We start from the raw sequence: 23,266 nt of genomic DNA, 5'->3' as shown, positions 1-23,266 counted from the left end.
AATGTCAAAATATTCACATTTGTATTCTAAAACGTTAAAGGATCTGTTTGCATCCAGTTCTTCTTCACACCAATTTTTTTGAAAATAAAGTCTCAGCTCCAAATGACCTTGCCCTGCTTACCATACCTAGCTGGCTCCTGATTTCATGCAGTGATTAATTAACAAACTGGAGTCTGACAAAGAAAGGTTCATAGTGAGAAACGGGCCAAAGCAGCAGCCAACGTACTGCATGAATACCTCAGAACTATGTTTTACAAACCTTCCCCATCCCAAATCATTTTCAGGTTTCTTATCAACAAACAGCACCGGTCACCCACCACAGCTAATTATGTGAGGGAGACGGGTGCCTTAAAAAATCTGAGCGTAGGTGTTCTAAATCACTGTTAACTACAGAAGTCCAGCTTTATCTACAGAACCTTAAATTATCAATAATCATGTTGCCTTTGGTTACTATTAAACTATATAATAAGATCCCAAGTTTACAACATCTGATAAAACCCATGATTAATTATCATTCCACTCCTGTTTTGAACTACTTTGAACAGCTCTTCTGCATTATCACACAGATATAAACAGGCAAAAATAAACATGGAATAAATAGCGTATTTCACACTTCAACATCACTCAGATGCTGTACAAAGACAACTTTTGGTCCTCAAATACACTGCTGTCAAATCTACAAGAAACTAATTTGCAGATTTTGGTCTAAGAGCACAGATTTGTGTCCAGATTATATATATTTTTTTGCTTGTTGTGAACTATTTGCAGCTTGTCCACGGTGCTGTGCAGTTACCTAAGTCACAAATGAAGTATGTACCTTTTGTACCTTAATGGGGATCAACAGAGCACGCCTTCTAAACCTTGTCACATTTATCTATATGATGATGCTTCAAATACATAGGGGTAATGAGTACTTGTGTGAGTAAACCTGAAGGACCTAATGTTAGCTGCAAGCAAGTGGGACAGGATATTTGGCCACATTAAAAAGGCTTTTAAACAGAAAAAGTATGTGGATTTATTTATTTATTTTTACATTACAAGTCCAAAGCAGCTTATTTTTAAGTATAAATCAATTACCTCAGTTACCAAGTCACCAAAATGAGTTTTGCTTTCATGAAACATGGCAATGCAGAAAAACTGCTTCTCTTCCCCTGAAAAAAATGGATTTCACTACGAATTACTAAGCACTGTGCTTGCAGTTCCCACTTGAGCCTCCTCTCAAAGCAAAAACATTTCTCAAAACCCATAAAACACGATGCAAAAGCCTTATGCTGAGGTAGCTGAGTTAATTCCACAGCCCAGGTGTAGCCCTGGGGTTTCTGCAGAGCCAGTTAACTACAGCTGGCTGACCAAAGCCTCCCAACCTGTGCCTGGAGCCCTGCTTCCATCAGAAGCAATATATCCATGGTCCTCACGTTTGCCTGGACATATATATGTATATATATACACACACACACAGAAAGCTACTTCAGCTCCTGTTTGGATGCCTTTGGGATCCCACCTGGTGGATCACACGCAGTGTGAGGCAGCACTGAAGCTTCACCTTCCCTGTGATGTGTGCGTATCTATGTATATAAATACATATACACATAAAAAGCTACTTCAGCTCCTGTTTGGATGCCTTTGGGATCCCAGCTGGTGGATCACACACAGCTTGAGGCAGCACTGAAGCTTCACCTGCCCTCAGAGCAGCCGCCAACCTGTCTCATGTCAGGGGCAACAAAGATGTCTCCGCATTCAGTGGTGGTGACCTGAGGGCAGCTTTCACCCAACACACCTCACCCCATCACTCTCTGCAATCCTCCCTCTGAGAGAGAAGCATTCTCAGAGGGAAAGAAAAGCCTTAAAGGGGGACGGAAGAGCTGCCACTCAGCTCAGCCCTAAACCCTAGCAGGGCACCCAAGATGGCAGAGCAAGGGTGCTGTGAGGAAGGAGGTGTGACACTTATTTTGACTGAAGCAGCACCAGGCCTCGCTGCCGCCTCACTGCTGCCACAACCCTATCACAACCCCCATAGGGAGGCCGGGAGCGGTACAAATACCAGGAATGGGGCAAAAACAGGGAGCAGGGCTCGCCATCACCCCCCCCAAACACATCCCCCCTCAGCGCAGCGCGCCGCCCGCCCGCCCTCTTTACACTACGCCAGCAGCGTAGGAGAGCGCAGGGCCGCCCGGCGCTGCCCGCAGTCCTTACGCAATCTCCGTAGGGCTGACAGGGGCGGAAGGGGCGGGAGGCGGCGGCGGTCGGGAGGGAGCGCGGCGGCCCCTGAGGGCGGCCGGGCCGGCAGCAGGTCGGAGCCGGGCCGGGGGAGGTGGGGAGAGGGTTCACGGGGCTCCCCGGGGCTCTTTCGGCTCCGGGACCGGCCGTGGTGCGGCTCCTGAGGGCAGGGCTGTGGCGGCGTCGCGCCCCCGGGCTCTCCCGCCCCTGCAGGGGGTCGCTCTCCTCAGGGGGTGTGTGGGGGGGTGGCTGGTGGTGGTAGGACTTGAAAGGATTTGTGACAAAACTGAGTGCTATCAGCAGCCTAGTGGTAGAGTCAGCCTCGAGCTGAGGCGTCTCTGTGTTTTTCCACTGAGGGTTTTTTTATTTGCTGGTAATGTGCCTGCCTGACGTGTAAGGACCCCACTTCTAAACAACTGCTGCTACAAGTGTCTGCATTAACCACATCCAACACGCTCAATTTTGTGATTGCTTCAGCTTCTAGCCTTGCCATGCTCCTGTCCCTCTGCCCTCCATCTCTAATCTCTGATTTCCATTTATTTAGGACACGTCTCCGTGGCAGCGGCCTGCGTTGCCTTCGCGTGTTGTGAGGTGAGAAGTGGTTTTATCCAGCTGCATTAATCTGGATTAATTGCCTTCCACGTTTGCGCTTAGTATTGATGGGCTAAAAGTGAAGGCTGACTGGAGAGCATGTCTCTGCTGTACAGCTTTAGATCCACGGAAGGGTTATCTTTTTACTTTCCCCATAGGATTGCAGGAAGCACTATATAAAATACACCACCTCTCAAGAAAACAAAGGGCTTTGTGTGAAAAGTAAGCACTGGAAGTGATACAAGCTTCTCTTTGAAATGGCAGTTCAGATCACGGAAATGCTATAGGTTGCTGAATTGCATTGTTGAAGACAGAGACCTGAATTCCAGTGTCACAAGCTGTAAATAACTTCCAGTGTAAGTTTTTTGCCCAGGTGTTGATTCCCTCTTGTTGAATACTCCTGGGCTAAGTATTTGTACTAAATCACGTTGCTATTTTTACGCTGCCATGTGAAAAACCAAGCCCATTTTCCTCAATGTTTATGGTAAAATCGATACCTGTTTGAAGGGCACACATCCAGTGTCTTGATCAGAGCATCCTCAGAGCTCTCATTTCTAGATGAGGTGGCAGAGAAAAGTCTTTCCAAAACTTTCTCGGGGTATTCTAGATACTCAGCATCACAAATTATTTGCTGCATAATGGAAATAAAGTTGCCTGCAAGAAACCACTATGGTGTCACTCCGTAACAGGTCACCTCTTGTATTATTGGGAAATAAGGTTAAACTACTTTTCCTGGATTCTTTATAGATGCTTTACTTTTCATGTGACCCTGTGGCTACTAGATTAAAATTCTGTGTAACCCTGGGTGTGCCTGTGAGGCTGGTGTAGCCCCGAACCCAACTATCCAGGCACCTCTTTACAGTTGAGTTACACGTTTACGGTGCTGGAATGAGGATCAATCTGCCACACCTTAAACCAAAGTGAGGATATGGGTGGAAATAGGGTCACTGCTCTCTTTTTTTTAGCCGTCTGGATACTCTTACCTCTTCTTCAGATCTGTTGTTAATTTTTTCCTTAAGGACATCCTCATGGTGTCTATGAACATCTCATCTGATCCCAGGCACCACTCTCTTTGGGGAAGCAGAATCCGGCCGTTCCCTTCTCCGATTGATGGGGAAATAACAGGGATCATTTATTCCTGCAGACCATGACAGATAGCACAGATGTAATAAAATCTGTAAGAGGAGCTGCTCCTCTGGTGCACTTCTTTATTCTAGGACTATTCTGTTCTATTCTAATTCCCGTTTAGTCACCTTCCTTTCGCCAGGGTGCAGAAGAGAGGAGGCATCTCAAGAGCAGGCATAAAGCAAAAAGCACAATTTGCCCTTGGGAAACTGATCAAGTCCTGATGAGGTCGGTAGAACTTCCCAGCGATGTAAGTGAGGTTTGGAGCAGGCTCTTACCTAAATTAAATCACGAAATGTGGTGGTGTCTGCCTGGTTTCACTCAGCTCTGTTAGCTGCCTGCGTTGTCAGCCAGGCCTCCCTGTATAACAAGGGGGGCTCCTGGGAGCAGTTCTGAGCAGTTCGGTTGGAAGCTCATAATCAAAAGGTGCAAATGCTTCTGTGCTCTCCAAGATAATATTTTGGCCCAGCTCAAGGCCCGTGTGGCGTGGGCATGTTATGTTTTGGGAAATGCAGTGGTGGGTTGCACAGTTCAGAGAATATTATAAGCAAAGCACAGCAATGGCCGTGGGAAATAAGCAGTCCCATTAAAAGTCTTTCTAATCAGAGGCTGTGGCTGGACTCAACTTTATAACACCGTAAGGAAAATGAACAGAGGAGCAGCTTGGGTTGAGGAGGAGAGAAGCAAATTATTTCCCAGGCAGCCGTACTGGTCCCTGCACGAGGTTCAGACCTCTTATTCTCCTTGCTATTTTTGCAGTAAACACGTGAATGATATGGCTGAGTGGAGCCCAGTCTCTTTGCACCTTGAAGAGGACTTCTCCTTTTTGTGTGAGAAGTATTGTCAACACATTTTGTGGAAGAATTTAAGAGCTGGTGAACGGAAGGCCTCCTGTTGTAGGTTTTGGTCACAGCATCACATTGCAGCGGGATGCACCAGCTGGACTTTGATGGGCCTGCTTACTCTACACCAGCAAGTGTGGCAGTGAAAAAGCTTTTTTGTCTCCTTGCTTCCTGGATTTAATTTTTTTTTTCCTCCTTTTTCTTCTTTGAACTTGCAGGTAGAAATGGCCGCAGAAGAGAAGTGGAAAAGTTGGACTTCGAAGCAGCATAGCGGGGCTGAGCAGGCAAGCGAAAAGGACTCATGTGTGCTTCTGAGCCGGCAGCTGGGGGAACCTGGAAGATTCGCCTATGCAGCACTTTGTGGGATATCCTTAGCAGGGCTGTTCCCCGAAGAAGAACAAAGGTACTACACGTGGGCACATGGGGACGAGCAAAGGAGGTGGCTTTTGGTTAGCAGCTCAGACCAAGCTGGTGTCGGCATACCGCTGTGTTTGGGGTCTCCCAAAGGTACAGGATTTGAAGATTCTTTTAGCTCTGGGTCTCTTCACAAAGATGAATGCTCAAATTAGGGAAGGTGACACAAAACTGAGGGTCTGTAAGACCTGACTGCTCTGCAGACTGATCGCTGGCATTGATGTTTTCCTGCCATTTCCTTGCTGGTGTTCTTCTGAAGCCTGTTGAAATGTAAAGGACACATTGACATTAGGTGTTTTCTCAACCATTTCCTTAATCATACTGACTTTCTCTTACACCTTTTAGGACTTCTGTACTTCAGCACAAATTGCATCCCTTAATACAGCAAGCTTCAAAGCATGTCTTGAAGAAAGGTCTGGCCTCATCCTGATTGCTTTCTTCTTTGTTTAGCAAGCTTGTTTGTGAGAAGCTCACCTTCTGTTGACTTCTTAGCATGCTTTGATTTTTGTGTGAACAGCAATAGATCAGCATTTGAAGCAGGGACCATTGAAAGCTTGCAAAAACATCCAGTTACAGGGCCTTAACCTCCTCTGTTGCCTTACAGCTCCTTCAGAACAGAATTCATAGATGGTTTGGTGAAATGGCTGGACCTGCCTGATGCTGTCTTACCTGCCATGACAGCATTTGCCAGTGGCTTAGGAGGTGAGGGCACAGAAACTTTTGCCCAGCTTTTGCTGAAGGATCCCATCTTGAAAGATAATCCTGTTGTCATTATCCAAGTAAGTCCATGTGTTGCCCTTGCCCTTGTCTGCTTTTGCAAAGAAGATTTGTTTGCTTTTTGCAAAGAAGATTTTTCCTGGGTGTCTGTTTGCAGTGGAAGTTCTGCTTGTACAGTCAGGGAAGTTAAACTTGGGTTTCTGATACGCGTGTGTATTTCTGTGTGGCTGGCACTCTTTCTGTCCATTAACAGCTCACGGAAGTTATGTCCATGAGATGCAGTTCCTGCTGAATTAACATTTTGTCTTTGACGCCTTTGCTCTACAGAGAACCATCAGCCTTTTTGCTTTGACTGTACTCTTGCAGTGTTTTTGATTCATACAGACATTCTATGGATTTCGGTGAAACACTGAACATGCTAGGCCTGATTTATTGTACGTTTAAGAGACCTTTCACCCTACTCTGAATGAGGGGGATTTTGTAGTAGCAGAGAAATGTGTATACGCATGGGTAGCTTGAGTGTAGGGGGCCAGATCCTCCAACTTTTACACAGCTTAAGGTTCCTCTCCCTGTAATACAAAATACCTCTACATATTTGAGAACCAGGCAGAAAGACTGCTGGTACAGGCAGAGCTAGTGTTCTGCAGCACAGAGGGTGCTCCAAAGAGCACAGTTCCCAGAGTCTTTTCTCCAGAGTCAGCTTTGGCTGGAAGGAGAAAAGTTACAGGTCCTTCTTTCTTTCATTGATAAAGCGTTATTGAGGCTGAAGCCGTAATGTTCTGATGTTTGAGCTGATGTAAAGATAAGAGAGTACGCATTTTGGTGGCATTCACCTTTGCTTCAGAGTCTCAGCTGTGGAGGATATCTCCTCATTCGCTCTCACGTTATGTGCGCCTTGGAGGGCGAAGAGCTGTTGCTGCCAGGCACGCTATGGCCACGGTCACCTAGCTCTGGTACACAAGGAAGTGGTGAGGCCTCCTGAGAGCAGCCGGTACGCTGGCGGTGAGTAATGGTTATCACACACTCACCTTCAGCAATGACAATCTGATGGAGCAAGAGATGCAAGAGCAAGGCTGTGTGAGTAAAGATATGATGGGAGGGATCTTCCTCGGTCACGACCAACTCCCTTCATCGCAGCCTTCTTTTGTGTCTCATAGGCAGTCCTTAAAAGGGTCTGCCCCAAACATCCCTATGTTACAAGGCTCAAAATAGCTTGGCAATCTGAGTGTAGTTAATTAGTCAGCTAGGACAGATCTTCTAAAAGCTCTTTTGATGTTGTTTGCTCAGAATAATTCTTTTCTTGGTTCTCTCTGTATCTAGACGGCCTGGTAGTTCCCAGGCTTTTTTCCCTAGTTTTGTCTACTCCAGGATGAATTCTCTAAAGTAAGGCAAATCTTCCTGCATTGCTGTGAGTTTATTAAGGGTGAAACTGTGGCAAAAATTAACTTGTGCTTGCTTAGAGCTTATCCTGCATGAGGGCTCCATGTGCTTTTACAAAAGGGGCTCCGGGTCAGTGGGATTGTGCAATATCTTACGAGAACTGAGATACTTATCATGGTTCCAGGTGGAACACAGAAGCCGTAGATAACAATTCTTTGATTTGTTGAAAGCAAAGATCAGGAGTAGTTATCAGTCTAATGCCTTACCAGCTGGATCTCAGTGATTCGTTCTGTCAAAATGATACACAATTAACAGTTGTCACAGAGCAAGGCACAAGAGTCTTGCAGGGTGTCGCTGGCAAACCTAAAGGTACCCCGCTGAGATAAGCTTTTTCCTTGTTACCTGAAAATAAACACGCTGTGGGACAAAGCTTTGGTAATTCTTCATCTGTTGCTTTATGGTAGTATTGCTTCTTTACATTCAGCTGCTTTTATTTACCTGGTTATTACAAAAACACTCAAATTGTTCGGTGCGCTCAGTGGCAGGGTCCTGCCAGCACTGCTGCCTGCATTTCTGAATGCCCTCCACCTCAGAGGTGCTGAGGAGATGATGCATGGCCAGGAGACTGGAGATGAGCTCACCACTGATTCATTGAATATTCGAGGCCTGTGGATTTTTGTCTTTGTTTGCATTCATTGCAGGTGACTAATCCATGCAAATGTCGGTTAATTGAATCCTTTCTAGAAAACAGGAGTTGTAACAAACAGGTTGTGGGTGTGGTAAGAGAAAGCAGTGATTCCTGTCAGTTAGGAATACTTCTTCTATTTATGTTTAGTGACAACAAAAGGGAGGGAAAGAAGTTGACTTTGCCCACTTTTGTTTCCTTATGATAGGTGAGAAAACATTGAAAGTTCTTACACATCTTTATTTTCTTTTTCCTCTGAACACATTTACAATGCCCTGTGGTTTATGCCCTGTGTTTTTTTTTTTTTTTCTTTTCCCCCCCCCAACACAGAGGCACTGCAGTGTGGATTGGAAACTTTCTGTTGTTGAGGAAATCCGTTTTGAACTTGTAGCAGTGCATGGCAAAGACTCCAAATAACGATTGTCTTCAGTTCTTTGTAAGGTTTCACTCATTCACGTGTGTGGTAGTCTTCAGAGTCCACAGAGAAATTAAAACCACCTCTGCTTCAAAATGAAACATCACAACAACTGCAGAGAGAGAGAGAGACTACTTGTAAACTAATCTAATCAGTGCTGATTGGATTCCAGATGACTACCCAGCAGTACGTGCAAAGCCTTAAGCAATTAGGAAGAGCTGAGTACGTTAATGGTCGCTGATGCAATGGAAGAGTAGTTTGTTTATCACCTGATTACCCGCATCCATCTCTCACCTTTTGCACTACACGTACCTAAATGCTTAGGCCAGATTTTTGAGGGAGTTTCTTTGCCATTGGGTGCCACCTTGTACGCTGGGTGGCCTGTATGGAGCCTGAGCCGTGACCTGGGGCTCCCTTTGCAACACCTGGGGAGCATTTACTGCCTATAAACGGGCTCTGAGCAAAATGCAGCCCTCTTCAGGAGGCTGCCTGTGGTAGTCTGGAGAAAATGACAGCTGGGGGAGCAGTGTGCATGCACAGAGTAGGAATTGTGGCTGGGGCCCTTTTTCTTCTGCACTGGGGTGACTGAGGGGAGCAGAGGAGACCTGATTCTGTGCCTGACTTAAATGACAATGGTTATTTGTAGGCTGGAGATAAGCCAGGACTTTCCTTTTCACGGGTGAGTGCTCCAGCTGCTGGGATGCAGGATGATGTGGTGGTGACTGCTTTGTGCTGAGCCCAGCTCAACACAACCTGCCGGAGATGCTTGCAGGGCAGGAAAGCAGAGGCAGCTTTCTCTGTGGCTGGGAGCAGCCACACAGGGATTTAGCAGGAAAGCACTTGACCAGTTGTGTGCCTGCAGGTGCCTGAGTAACACGTCTGGAGAAAACTGTTGTGTGTAAACATTTGTCAGCGATGGAGCAAAGGTTTTAGGGCTGTACCTGTGAGAAAACATCCAGTCTGATGCATACATCCAGCTGCCCTGGTCTTCTGGTTTCTCTGGTCCTGTGGAAATTCTCTGTTCTCCTTTATGAAGTAGTAGACTCCCCTCATGTTAAAATTATTTTCAGAGTCCAGACACTCCCTTTGGACTGGGCAATACCTACAGTTTGCTTCTGTTCTAGTAGGACTAGGTTAAGATTGGCTTGTTCTCTGCTCTACACTTCTCATGCAGTAGGGAAATGATTAGAGACATTTTTATGATACAAATTTTGCTTAGGGGCTTATGGGAATAATAATCATAAACTGCTTGGCAGCATCCTACATCATTGGCGGTACTTCTTGTGTTCCCAAAGGGCTGAGGATTCTCTGTAAAATTCAACTTCACTTTTGTGTGTGTAGGAGAGGGAAGTAGCTAGACTGAGCTAGTGCTTAACGTTGTAGTTACATAAAGAACTTAAACTTTATTCAGTTATTCAGTGACAATAAAAGAGGAGAACAAAGCAGTAAAAACACTACCTCGTTCATTAGGACTTCTGACCTCTTTTCATGGATTTGTCCACAGAAACCTTCTATTGGATTGATCTGTTTTTCCATTTTTTTTCCCCATGAAAAGCCAACAGTCCCTCAATCGTTTTACAGATAAATTCTGAGATTTCTATTTTTGAGTGCTTATTCCAAAAGAACTTCGTGCCAGTTCAGCTTTACTGCCTAGAGCTACAAATTCCCAGAATGCCAAAGAGGGGCCACTGATCCCTCTGAGTAGCATTCAAACCTATTCCTGTTGAAAATACAGCACATGTGACTGGAAGAGCAGAAGATGTTAGAGCAGTAGGAGAGGCGTAGAGCCTGGCTTCTCCCAAATTTGAAGTCCTGTGTAATCGTGGGGCTTTCAGTTGTAACACAAGTGCTAATAACACAAAATATGGTCTACTTCAGCATGTACCAAGCAGGTAGCACCCTCCCATCCTGTGCTGATCTATTCCTCCAGTCATTTGTACCTGCATAGGCACAATTTCTGCTGGAAGCATTTGGCCTTGCTCTGTTCTGCTCCATTCAGTTACAGTTTGCTGTCATCCCACATTTAGGAGTGGACGTGCTGCACTAATTTAATCATGGTCCGATCGGTTTTCATGCCTCCATTTTAAGACATCTAGGTGTACTTCTTCACTTTTAACTGGAATATTTTTTTTTTGTCTTTTTAGGATCTTTTGTCCTTCTCTCTTAGAGATGGTAAGTTTATTCAGCTTTTATTCTTTATAAGTATAATATCGTTGAGTTCATATCTGGTACTTTACAATGCTCAAAAAGCTCGGTACCAGCCCATCCTGCTTTATCCTAGCTTCATTTCTAGCAAAAGCAGTATGCTCTTACCTATGTCCACTGCAGGAAAGGCAATTATTGTAACAGGAATGATTAATAATACCCGTTAAAAATTGAACAATTGTTCACCTCCTTAGCTTCACATATCGTGTATTGGCATGCAATTGTATGTGATGATTTAAAAAAAAAAAAAAAGTTTTGAAATTAAATACCTGGGTGGGAGACTTTATTCTTCAGCCCTTCTAGGGGCCTCTTCTTCCTTGAGGAGGGCAGTGAAGCTGTTACGAAAATTTCAGCCCCACAAATCTTCTGCGTGCCACTTGTTGCCTAAAAGGAAAAAAAATATATTCAGTGAATAAATTCTGGTGTGTTTAGTGTGAAGCCTATTTTGAGTAAATGTGACTTTATGTGTATACTGTATCACACACAAAACAAAATTCTGGTTTACAATCCGTAATGTTGATTAGTCTGATAAAAATCGTGAAATAAAGACTGCCTTTTGAACAAAATCTTCATTTTGAAAAGAAGCCTGTTTATTATCACAACCTGTATTTTTTAAAACCCCTGTGCTGTAGGCTGTTCATACAGGAAAGCACTCGCTGGTTGTTGATGAGCCTGTTTCAGTCGAGAACAAAGTACTGCTTTTGTTCTTGTTTTATTTTTAATGGAAAATTGACGCGTCAGTTATTGCAAAATTGCTTATTTTGCTAAGCTGGAACTTAAAACAAATAGATTTTCAAGCCTTACTGAATTACTGCCAGGCTGGCTGAGTAGAAAGCAAAGTTGTGCATTAGCAGGCAGAGAGCAGGAAGGCTGCTTCTTAAGACACCTGCTCAGACTTGCATGATGTGGCACGTCAGGGATGAGGTGAAGATAAATCCTAGCCTTAGTTCTCAAGTCAGCACAAATTTTAAAAGTGGCCTGATTAAAGCCTCCTGAAGTATTTTGGTATCTTGGTAATGATGGTAATAAATAAACAACCTTAACAAATTGCTGAAGGCTGTATTTGATCTATGTGCAGCAGATATCAGAACTCTTCTTTGTAGTTCTGTCCTACAGGTATCTTAACCCAACCCCAGAAACACTGTTGTGTTTTCCATCCTGGAGTGCACCAAGAACCCTTTACAGAAGCCTGCTCTCAGCAAGCAGCAGATGCTATCAAGAGAAACACATTAAAAACTAGAGTTGGCACACAAGATTTTAAAATCTATTAAATTTAAACTATTGTTTGTGTTTTTTTTTAAAGTACATGTAATTATAAGCCTGGGAGTAATCATATCAGATGTTGTTTTAGTGCAATGTCCACTCCTGCATCTCGTGCAGTGAGGAATAAATGCAAACAATCGTCAGTGCTACGCGGGACTGAAGTCACCCCATGCTTCTAGGTGGTTCAAAACTCCAGAGTCCCTCTTGTTGCCAACAAGATCGATTGAACATAAAGCTTTATGAAGGTGTAGTTGTAGAGTAGGACATATCTTGCACCAGTGCATATCTGAGGTGTTCTGTGCCACATTGCCTGTGTGTGACGTGTTTGATATCACCAGTCAGGACTGGTCTTGCTGCAGCATTTCAATGTTCAGAAGAGAGATCTGGTCTCTCCAAAGCCCAAAGGCCTCTCTTGGAGAAGAAGACCAAAAGACTTGAGACCTGCCTTGTTGGCAATTGCCTGAGTCCTGGTTTCAGCTGGGATAGAGTTAATTTTCTTCTTAGGAGCTGGTATGTAGGTTTTGGATGTAGGATGAGAATAACGTGGATAGCACACAGATGGGTTTCAGCACCTTGTGCTGCCCTGCCAGTGAGGAGGCTGGGGGTGCACCAGGAGCTGGGAGGGGACGGCCAGGACAGCTGGCCCAAACTGGCCAAATGTCCCCCACCGTGCGGCATCACGCAGAGCAATAAATGAGGGGAGTTGGCTGGCAGGGGGGAGAGGCTGCTGCTCGGGGTCTGGCTGGGCATCAGTCAGCAGGTGGTGAACAGTTGCGTTGTGCATCACTTATTTTGTATATATTTTTTTTATCATTATTACTATTATTTTCCCCTTCTTTTCCTGTTCTATTAAGCTGTCTTTATCTCAACCCACGAGTTTTACCTTTTTTCCCATTCTTTCCTCGATCCCACTTGGGGGCAGCGAGCGAATGCCTGTGTGGTGCTGAGCCGCCTGCTGAGTTAAACCACAACCACCAGGGACAGTGACTGCTGAAAGGATGAGGTTTGCAGGGGGGAGGATTTTCCACCTAGAGCTCTCTTCTCTAGATAATAATAGTTTTAAACACATGAAAGAGAAAGAGGGCCCGAGGGTTGGAGCTGTGCTTGCGTGGGATACGGTTCTCTAGCACAGCTGGGTGTACCATTTGCTATTTAATCTGGTGTGATGAAGACTGATTTAATTTCCTGGGCTTCCCTGTGTTTAAGGGTACTATGATGCTCGAGCAAGAGTGTTGATCTGCCGCATTATCTGGCTGCTGAGAATCCCCCTGGAGGAGATGGAGGCCCTGGAGGAATCGCTGCTTGAGAGCCTGAAGGAACAAAAAGAGGAAGAGTCAGAGTAAGAACAATTCAGTTGGCTATGGGATGAAAAAACACTACTGCTGCTTGAAAGTCTAGAAGCAATGATTGTGCCTAAGTTCAGTCTCTGATCATGCTCCCCTTGGTTCTTAACTTAATCATTTATGGCTTGATTAGAGCTGCAGAGCCCTCACAGCACTTCGACTGCACCGAGAACCATGAAAGCTCAGCACTCTTAAAATCAGAGTTGTGACCCAACCTTGCGAGCTGATTAGAGCTCCTCTGCACCAAACTGCCTCACGTCCTTGTTTCAGTTTTGTCTCCTAGACTGTAGATTATGCTTAAATGCATCATAACGAGCTTGTATTTCTTATCTCTTGGCCCAGTATTCCTCAGATAGAACCAAACAGGTTTACAGGTGGATTGGACCCTCTTGAAGGAACCATAAAGCTGAAAGGTAAACAGGCTGCGTGCTTGGTGACCAGGCACAGAATTTTGAATATTTTCTGTACTCTGCTTAATAGAAGGGAACTGGTCAATGTCAACTTATGAAGGGCCTGAGCCCTAAAGTCAGGCTGTCTCTCATTGTTCAATTTCAGCCTAACTCACATCTCTGCAATAATGCTTCATGCAGAATCAAGTTTGTATAAAATTTCAGGGTTCGATCCTCGGCTTCTGATTTTCTATGGATCCGGCCTTTTCCGTGCCTATTTAAGAGACAGCTAACTCCTTTTGGAGATAGATCTCTGAGGGCAACCATCTGCCATCTTTAGCTACCTGTGGGCCATTGAATGCCTGACTCCTAATTCTGTGTAATTGATTTAAGATTAAGCCTATTAATTGCAAGTTCTTACACGGAAAACAGCCCCAATGTTGGCATTATACACAGAGTAATGTTTTTACTTTGCTTGCGAGGCATGAACTGTGTGAAGGTTTAGCCATATAAAAAAACAGTAAAAATGTCTGCAGTGGACTTTCAAGTAACCGTTGAATATTTGTATTTGTCAGCAAACACGTTATGAGATTAACCTGGGCGCTAATAAATACTTTAATCGATGTCTCTGACGCAGTACATGTTCAGACATTCCCATGGTGTTCAGCATGTGACAGGTACCTTTCCATTATGGCTTTATTTAAATAAAGCTTAACTTTATAGTGCACTGTAAAAAGGGAAAGTCAAAATAATCTCAAAGATCACGTACTGCTAAACAGAGCACCATTTGTAGTGCAGGAGCAAGGGTTGGTGCTAATGGGCACTGTTTTGCCATGGGTTGTGAAAATAAACTCCATCCTGGGCATCCAGTGTGAGACAACACGCATCTGAGGGTGGGGCGGCGTTTGCTAAAATGCTCTAGTACCTAATTCTCTATCGTCTGGACTGTGGCTCCTGAAATGGACCGCAGTGCAGCCCCAAAAGATAGCAGTTTGTCTGATAGTGGCAGGAGTGACTGCAAAGCTGCACTGCGTACTTACGAGTGTGGTTTTTAAATGCTGCAGCTATCTCAGTGGTTTTCGTGTACACCTGGTGTGGCAAAAGCCGTAGATTTCAACCTTGCTCTTTGTTTAGAGGCCCACCTTGCAGCTATGGAAATAACTGTTAGATAAAAGCAGGAAAATAAAACCTTCACAATGAGAGCAACCCAAGACCGCAGTGCAAACACATTCATTATTGCAGTACCAAAACTAGCACAGGGCTGAGATTTGTAGGGCAGGGATGACCCTTTGTTTGTTTTAGAGTTAGGGCACAACTGGGAAAGGAAAGGGAATATAATCTCATCGCTGCTTTGACCTCACAGATTTGGGGCAGAGAATTATATAACGACTCTGCATAGTATCCTTCCAGCTCTGACCATCCACTACAAAAGGTTTTGGAAAAGCAGCAACTACCAACCAGGTTTTTGGCACCTTCTGCTTAGGCGTTTTTTTATTGATACTTGTAACAGAAGCTTTTGCTCTCGCCTTTGCTACTGTGGACAGGTTGGCTTGTGGCCCAGCAGGTGCAAAGTTACATGTTCAGTATGGTTGCCTCTAGGACAATGCTCCAAACACTCAAATCCATTTTACTGGTGCCAAACAGGTTCTGACTTGCAGGTATGAACCTTTCTTTTGTACACAGTTCTGTGGGAAACTGGAACATAGGATACCAGTTGCTCGCTAACATGTATGCATGCTGCTTTTCATCATTGGAAAATGATCTGGAATCCCACCTATACCATTTCTCTAAACGTGGTCTGTGGTTCAGGCAAGAAGCTGCAAATCCAAGCTCACTGAGGGTAGAGGAGTATCAGAAGAGGCAGTGCATGGCCATAGTGGAGAAAAGGAGCCTGGTAATCGAGTGACAACTGTAATGCAGAAGCTATTAGGAAAGCGACTGTCACAAGCAGTTGGCAGCAGTTATGTACAGAAAGCAATGCCAGCTAAAAGCTCTATGTAGGCTTGCTTACTGTCTTCAGACAGGACATACAGCAAGCTGGCTTTTATGAGCATAACCCAAATTGTTCCAAGTTGCAGCTAAATGCAGGTTAGCCACGTTTCAGCTCTCCTGATCTTACTGTTTGCAGCCCAAGGCTACCCATTGACTACAAAAGCTGATGAATGACCATGTGTAATGGAGGCTGCTGGATATTGCCTACTTAGATGTCAGCAACGGCTGTCTGAAGAACTCCAGAAGCATTTTTTCCAAAGCCAGGCGTTCAGATTGGTGACTGCATGCACAGATGAGTGCGTATCCAAATCCTGGTTTGACCATGGAGTCACAGGAAGTACACTTGGTTATACACAAATTGCAGAAGATGTAGCCGTTGCAGGCTGCACTGCTGTGCTCTGCAAACATCTCCGTTTGCAACTGCAAAATGTGAGAGTGGAGGTAATGCACGGTGTTTTCTGGGGGATCACTGTGGAGACAAAATCTCCATGCCATGCAAGGCAGTAGAAATTCTGCCATTGACGTTGGCAATGCAGGGATTTCACCCACTGTGCTTCTTTCTCCTCCTGCTGTGTTTTACAAAGCTGCGTATTGTTTGGGACTCGTCTAAAATTGCCTTTATCAAACTTACAGAGCGCTTAGAGGGTTCCAGGAAGGATTAGGCAATTATATGGATAATGAAAATCCACAATTAGGTTAGGATTAAGGGAGAAAATATCCAAGTTTGGAAGCAAGATAAGTTCTCATGTTTCAAGGCTCCGATTAACCACTGCGTAGGCAGGCTGGAATGAAACTTACTCTGTAAACAATTTATTCCAGTATCCTCTGTTTCTCACACTTTCCTCTGAAATTGAAAGTATTTTTTGTAAGAGATAAACCAAAGACAGAGGAGAGAAGGAGAACGAAGTGCCTAATAAATGATTTGTTCCTTTTAGGTTTATTTACCTGTTTCTGATAAGCCTGTTAAAGTGTACCTTAAATGCACACAGAGAAATGAACTAATGACTGTGTTTAATAACTACCATATTATTATATTGTGATGTGTAATTAGAGAGCGGCTGAATATAGAGAATGCTGTTGAAAAACAATTTACTTCTGTCTTGTTTGTTAGCACAAATTACCCCTCTTCTCTTTAGTAGTAGAAACAACTTGTCCTACTTCCACTTGGCTTTCTCATGGTTTTAGCCTACTTTCATTTTAGTTCTTGCTCCTGAAAGGAGAAGGTGGATGCTTTTTTATGTCCTCTAATGTGCTTTTCAGGGAATTCAGGGCTGATTTTTTTTTTTTTTTATACTAACATTGTTTGGTTTGTTTATGAACAGTTGGAGAATCTGGCCTTTAGTCCGGATCAAACACAGCAGCTCATAGGTCTAGCTGTCAGTGACATTCAGTGTTCAGCAGAATGTTCCCAGGTGTACTGGAGAGCTGCACCGGCCAGAGGGAAGAATTTATTTTATCTCTTTAATAGGGTCTCTAGGACAAGGGCGGTATATAATATAAGGGGACAAAAGTCGTGGCGGATTTTATGTAGATTTCTTGATGCTCTGTTGCTCAACCCAAACCAGAAAGCTTCACAGAACTGCACCATTAGAAAAAAAAAAATGTTATCGGTGCATATGTGATTACAACAGTAATCATTTACATTTGCAGGGTCGCTTTCATTTAGGAATATCTGATCAGTGCCAAAGGTCTGTATATGGTGGTGTAGGATTTACATGACACAGACGTTATTTAACCTGCTGTCCTTGCATCCAGCCCTGATCTGCAGGCTGTGCCCTAAAAAGTGAGAGCTGGCAGTTGTGGCAGTTACCTTCCGGCTTGATGATATCACAAATGCTGCTCAAAGTCCTGTCTGCACTCAGGGTTTTCTTTTAATGGACATCAAGCAGCTCCCATCATACTGTCACGCAGCTGTGTGCTGGGTGAGCTTTTGGCAGGAGCAACCTGTGACTTTAATGATAAATGAAGCAGTGAAGAACCACCTTGTGTCTGTTCTGCAGATCACCCCAGTGATGTCCAATCTGCATCCATGCTACTCTGAGATAACCCAGTCTTAGCATCTCTGCCGTTTGTCCCCAAGGTAAAATCTTGCTCCTGCACACACTGACAGAGTGCAGAGAGGATGAGGCTTGACGTGGTAAATATTGGCATGTGGCTAGTTTGGTTCAGGAGGAACACGCTGCTCCTGCCGGCAGTAGGGAATCCCTCGCTGGCACTGGGCAGAGCACTGCAAACTGCATGGTGCAGTGATCAGAGAGGTTAACATCTTTATTACAGTAATTTATGCATAATCAGACCAAATGTCCTTTTTTTTTTTTTCAGCCCTGAATTCCTAGAAATAGACTTGTGTCTGAGAGGATCTGGAGGGTGCAGGATCTGGAATTCCCCTCTCTGGTATCAACAGACCATTCCTTTTTTTCAGGTTCTTTCCCTGAAGGCAGAAGTCTTGAGCTGCACCCACCAGCTTTCACTATTTCCCTTCATTTTGGATGCATGCCTTCAGTCTGACCAGGCTTTGCAGCATCTCACAACTAATAACTAGTTAAAATGGGCCAAATGAGCCTGGCAGGTTGTCTGCAGCCTAGAGGTGAAAGTCTTTCCAATGCAGTTTGCCAACATATCACATATGTAGGAACCAGTTCTTCTCGATCAGACACATAGAATTAACAATTAACTGTATAATGCAAAAATGGTTTTCATCTTCTAAGAGCAGCAATAGATTTTAAGACACATAGGCAGTATAAAGTTATTGAAATGTTTCTGACTTTGTTTCTTTTTCTTTTTTTTTTTTTTTTTACAAGCTTCACTCCTGTTAGGAAGTGTTTTCTGAGTAAGTAACATCTGTTAGATTTACTGAGCAATTCAGTTGTTTCAATTTAAATCTGTGGCTTTATGACAATCCTCATAAATCTGAATGTGTTATCCCAGTCCACACCTGCATGGTACTTTTTTACTGTTCCCAGTTGGAAAATGACATTGAGAAGAATATAAGCAGATTTTGATGCGGCATTGTTAACTGTCAGGCTTTTTCATCAGCTTCTGTGGTTCTAATTCCTTTGCAGAAGTGCAGAAGTTTCAAGAAAAAAGAAGGAAAGAAGAAGGAAGCTGAAGAGATACCTGCTCATCGGCTTGGCAACCGTCGGGGGTGGAACAGTGATTGGTGAGGCTGCTCTGGGGCAGAGGCTTGCTCCTGAATTGCATGTGCAGCATAGGGGCAGAGAGGGGAGTTCTGACTTGCACATTTAGCAACAGAAGCCAACATACCTCTTAGTCCAGGCTGTAGTTTTAAGGTGTTTGTTACTTTTCTTTGCCAGTCTAAAGGTAGTATGTCACTTCAGATAGAAAACAAAACAAAAATAAAAAAATACTCGAAGGCATGGAAGGTATCTTCAGCCACACAAAAATAAAACTGAAAGAATTAGCTGAAAAAGTCATTCTAGTGAAAACCCATTGGCTCTGATGGAGCACTTCTCAATGCATGGTGGAGGATCAGTGTAAAGATGCTAAAAAGGAGACTGAAAATTTCAGATGATGTTTTTCTGGGACACGCTCTAGCTCACTCAGAGCTGGCTTGTTAAGGAGCATTGGTTTGTGCACACCATGGAGTAAAATCACAAGACTAAGTTGTCAGCTGGGAAAAATACCAAACTGAGGCTGTCATCCTTAAAGGATGCTTTCCCCTTTTATGCTCCTGTGTTATACAATGATTACATCTTCGACTCCAAATTTGAGTAATATGTGACTACATCAGTGTCCTAAGCAAATAGGGCAATGCTTACCCTACCACACATTCTTCCTTTTGACTTTTTAAATTATTTTTCATATTTACTGAAGTCAGTCAGTGCAGAGATTCAGGGCCTGGGGGTGGTCTTAGAAAGCCCCCTTTATTGGTGATGCAAAATAGGCTCCCATTTATATTCTCAGTAGAATTAGCAGTACTCAGGCAGCACAGGGAAATGACTGCTTGGTTTTTGTACATGGTACTAGACTGATGATCTCACTTGTTCCCTCTTCAGGCTTGACAGGGGGTCTTGCTGCCCCTCTGGTTGCTGCTGGAGCTGCTACTGTTATTGGAAGTGCAGGGGCAGCTGCTTTAGGTTCAACTGCTGGAATTGCTGTCATGGCATCCCTTTTTGGAGCTGCTGGAGCTGGCCTTACTGGTAAGAGAGTGACTGCATGTTGCTCAGCTACTGGGGCACAGGATCGTGCTCTAAAATGCAGAGCTAATGACTTCACTCTGATGAGCAAGGGAAGTGATTCAGCGTGATCTGACAACTTTGAACTGACTTTTATTTCAAGGCTGCCTAAGACACTGTGTAACCCTTGATGACCAAGCCGGGAAATAATATTTGCTATGCAGCTAAAGTGAAAGAAATGAAAGCTTCCTGCTTTAGAAAGATGCTGCTATGGAGAGCAGTGGCTGTTACAGCTGATGTCTGGTCTGCAGCAAAAAAGCCTTCTGCTGGGATGCACACAGATCACATAAGCTCAGAAGGATCATGTTGGCTCCATACCAAGTAATGCGTGGTCTTGCTGAGGGGTTTGTAAAGGAAAAAACCCTATCCAAGACCCAAGTCATTTCCTATCGACTTCTACTGTTAGCAGGGTCCGTCCTTGCTGTGCGATTTCTGAGATTTGTGTTTGTCTTGTTGTGCGTAGGATACAAGATGAAGAAGCGTGTGGGTGCCATAGAAGAATTTGAATTCCTCCCACTTACTGAAGGAAAGCAGCTTCACATCACCATAGCAATTACTGGGTGGCTGTGCGCTGGCAAATACGGTAAGAGCAAGATGAAGAAATTGAGAGGAGCCTGGACTGTTTCTGTTAGTAAATCTTGTCCGATTTTGTTAGGAAGGGTCTGGCTGGGGCTGATGACTTCCACCACGAGTACAAAGTGTCTCACCTACCTCAGAGACCGTCTGTTTATCCTCCCAAGAATTAAAAGAAAATATTGTTTTCTTGTCCAGCTAATGAGTTTATTGGCAAGAAAGTTGGGTTGAGTAAATCCCCTTAAGCAGAACACTAAGGAAGTGAACTTACAGACAGCCTTGAAAAGTTTGTAGTGTTTTAGTTTCCAGTATAGCTTGTCATATAAAATGTGTCAACTGCCTGCTCTGTTCAGCAACCTGACTGAACAGCTGCCAATTGATTCAGAAGCATGATAATTAACATTGGATATCATTAACGTCTGTCCTGTTGCTTGTTGGATTGCAGCTTGCTGTCAGAGTCAGATTATTTTCACTTTGCAGTACTGTGCTTTTGCTTTTCTCATTGTCTTTTTGCCAGGGTCCAAATCCTTGGGGTTGGAGGGCTCCCAGGCACTGTTATAAACACGAGTGTACAAACTTCAGGAACATTTTGATGTCTGTTTGCCCTTAAAAGGGGATTACAAATGACATGCATTCTTCTTCCATAAGAAGCAATCTGCTATAATGTTTAAAAAAACAAACAAACAAACAAAACTAAAATTGTCATCCATTTTCTTCCTTACAGCTGTGCCTGTCTGTTTACACACTTGCATGTTTCTTTAACACAGAGGGATTAAGGACAGGATTTTTACAGAACGCATTGTGATTTTTGACCTCTCACTGTATGTCCATAAACCTGACAGAATCTTGTGAGATCTGTCATGGGGCTTATGTATGCCACTTTAGTCAGCAGCTTCTTCAACTTGCCATGCATTGTTTCGAGAAGGAACAATTTAAGAAGGGGTCTAGTTAATTAAGATGAACAGGAGAGAGAGTGGCTTAAAAATCGTTCTTTCAGGCAAAAATTAGACTCGCACAGTGTAAAATATCCATTCTTTCTCAAATATTCAGGCACTACTTTTGATTAGACTCGGAGGGAAGAAAAAAACAAGCACAAGTAAACCAGAGAGGGTACGTTAGATGGCAAAATAAAAATAATTGCAGTCTAGACCTGCAAATGCAGCTTACTTCTTTTCAGAACAAGCCATTAATACAGTCCTTGCCCATCTAACTTGGAAGATGCTCTATGAAAAGATTGCACGTGTTTTCCATGTCTCTGGACTCAGTCCATGCAGCCATTCAGCACTTCATCCCTTTCACGACAGACATTCCTTTGGTCTGCATGAGAAGATGGAGCTGCAGGACTTGGCCTGATGTCTGATGATAGGAGGAATGTCCTTAATACCTGACACAATTAGTAGTAGTGTCCATCTGCGTTGGCAGTCTCTAAGGTAATTGAACGGGTCACAAAATCTAAGCCTGAATGCAGTATCTCTGTCCATACTGAAGCCTTTGCCAAAGCAGCTAAAGCTGTGGGATTATTTACAAAGCCAAAATTTATTGTAAAATAGTGGAAAAATGGAGTTGAAATCTAACAGTATTTTCAAATATGATTCCTGAGTATCACAGGACATTCCAGTGCTCTGCAGGTTCTTTTCTCACTCTTTATTGGGTTCATCTTGCCAGGAGTCAGCCACTGTTGTGTTTTCTGTCAACATGAATTCCATCTTTGTGACTTTTCTCAGGGAGCTTCACAGCACCATGGAGCAGCCTGCTGCAGTCGAGTGAGCAGTACTGTCTGGCCTGGGAATCCAAGTACCTGATGGAGCTTGGCAACACCTTAGATTACCTGCTGAATGGGTTTGTTAACATGATGGCACAAGAAGCCCTAAAACTTACTGTCTTGTCAGGTAAGAACCTAAATCATATCACATCTACTCTTGTGCAGTTTCACTACTGGTGTTTATTTAAAGTAGCTTTCCTAAACAAGGACGGTATCTGGGAAGGCATTTCCTTTGGCAGTATTGGCATCGCCCTGCAAAAATCACCAGAGAACCTTCTCTGCCACACCTATAATTTTTCCTGGATTGCTCTGCCTCTGTGTCATTGACTTGGTCTTAAAATTACGGTTGGAAACACCCTTCTTTACGTGTGTCTGTGTTTATTTCTCTATATTATTACCCTGTGTTTTAGTGCTTTACATAAACCTTTCAAACATCCAAGATACATTCATGTATGGAGTCTGTTTGCCTCAATATCAGAACACCAGATTCTTTCTTATCTTCAGTCTAGCAAAACATTTCTCAGATCAGCTCTTGAGAAAGAAGAACTGAAAATAACAAAAGGTCCTAGGTTTAGCTTTTAACTTCAGTGAACTGTCTTGCCTTTTACATTTCCTAAGAGCAGCCCAGATTTGTGACTGTGCAGTGCTGTTTGCTTTGTGTGTTGCAGGTATTGTCACGGCCTTGACTTGGCCAACTTCGCTCTTGACTGTTGCCAGTGTCATCGACAACCCCTGGGGAGTGTGCCTCCATCGGTCTGCTGAAGTAGGCAAACACCTAGCACATATACTGCTCAGCCGGCAGCAGGTAATCGGCTAGAAGTTATCCAGGAATAATGTCTGGAGGAGATCTGGCCCACGGGAAGGAGGTTTTATAGTGATGCTTGTTCACTCTCAAATATTATCTTTCCTGGGAAAATAAAATTATTCATAAAATGAAAAAAATGATGCGTGAAGGTGACCTGCATATATCTACTTCAGTGAGGAAAAGCAGGAAGTCCCAAGTTAATCAGAGAATTCCTGCTAAGATTAGTTACATTTAACCCATAGCTTTCCTGAATGAAGGAGAGATCCAGGTCATGGTAGATAAATAGCTTCAGCATGTCACAAAGCAGCCGGGCAACTCACCTAGTGAAAAATCTGAGAACAGAAGATAGGTG

At 43.8% G+C, this 23,266-nt stretch overlaps 1 protein-coding gene across 8 annotated transcripts in view; it reads left to right on the top strand.

Moving 5' to 3' along the window:
- The first annotated feature begins 2,182 nt into the window (after positions 1–2,182).
- Positions 2,183–23,266, top strand: part of TMCO4 (transmembrane and coiled-coil domains 4) — a 42,213-nt gene continuing 21,129 nt past the window's right edge. For 4 of the 8 annotated variants that reach the window (XR_011089445.1, XR_011089444.1, XR_011089443.1 and 1 more), the window contains exons 1-11: positions 2,183–2,290; positions 2,762–2,808; positions 4,994–5,178; positions 5,794–5,968; positions 10,531–10,558; positions 13,061–13,193; positions 18,641–18,738; positions 19,595–19,738; positions 20,238–20,357; positions 22,072–22,236; positions 22,778–22,914. Coding sequence is in view for 4 of the 8 variants with exons in the window: in XM_068658382.1 (XP_068514483.1) it covers positions 5,000–5,178; positions 5,794–5,968; positions 10,531–10,558; positions 13,061–13,193; positions 18,641–18,738; positions 19,595–19,738; positions 20,238–20,357; positions 22,072–22,236; positions 22,778–22,914 (1,179 nt within the window). In the remaining 4 variants the exon portion in view is untranslated. Of the gene's footprint in view, positions 2,291–2,756; positions 2,809–4,993; positions 5,179–5,793; positions 5,969–10,530; positions 10,559–13,060; positions 13,194–18,640; positions 18,739–19,594; positions 19,739–20,237; positions 20,358–22,071; positions 22,237–22,777; positions 22,915–23,266 lie in introns of those variants that run through there. The other 4 variants (XM_068658382.1, XM_068658378.1, XM_068658380.1 and 1 more) reach the window with 4 other exon arrangements.

Source organism: Anas acuta, chromosome 22, assembly GCF_963932015.1.
Source record: "Anas acuta chromosome 22, bAnaAcu1.1, whole genome shotgun sequence".
Lineage (NCBI taxonomy): Eukaryota > Metazoa > Chordata > Aves > Anseriformes > Anatidae > Anas > Anas acuta.
The sequence above is the reverse complement of the archived record's forward strand: the minus strand, read 5'-3'. Positions and strand labels throughout refer to the sequence as shown.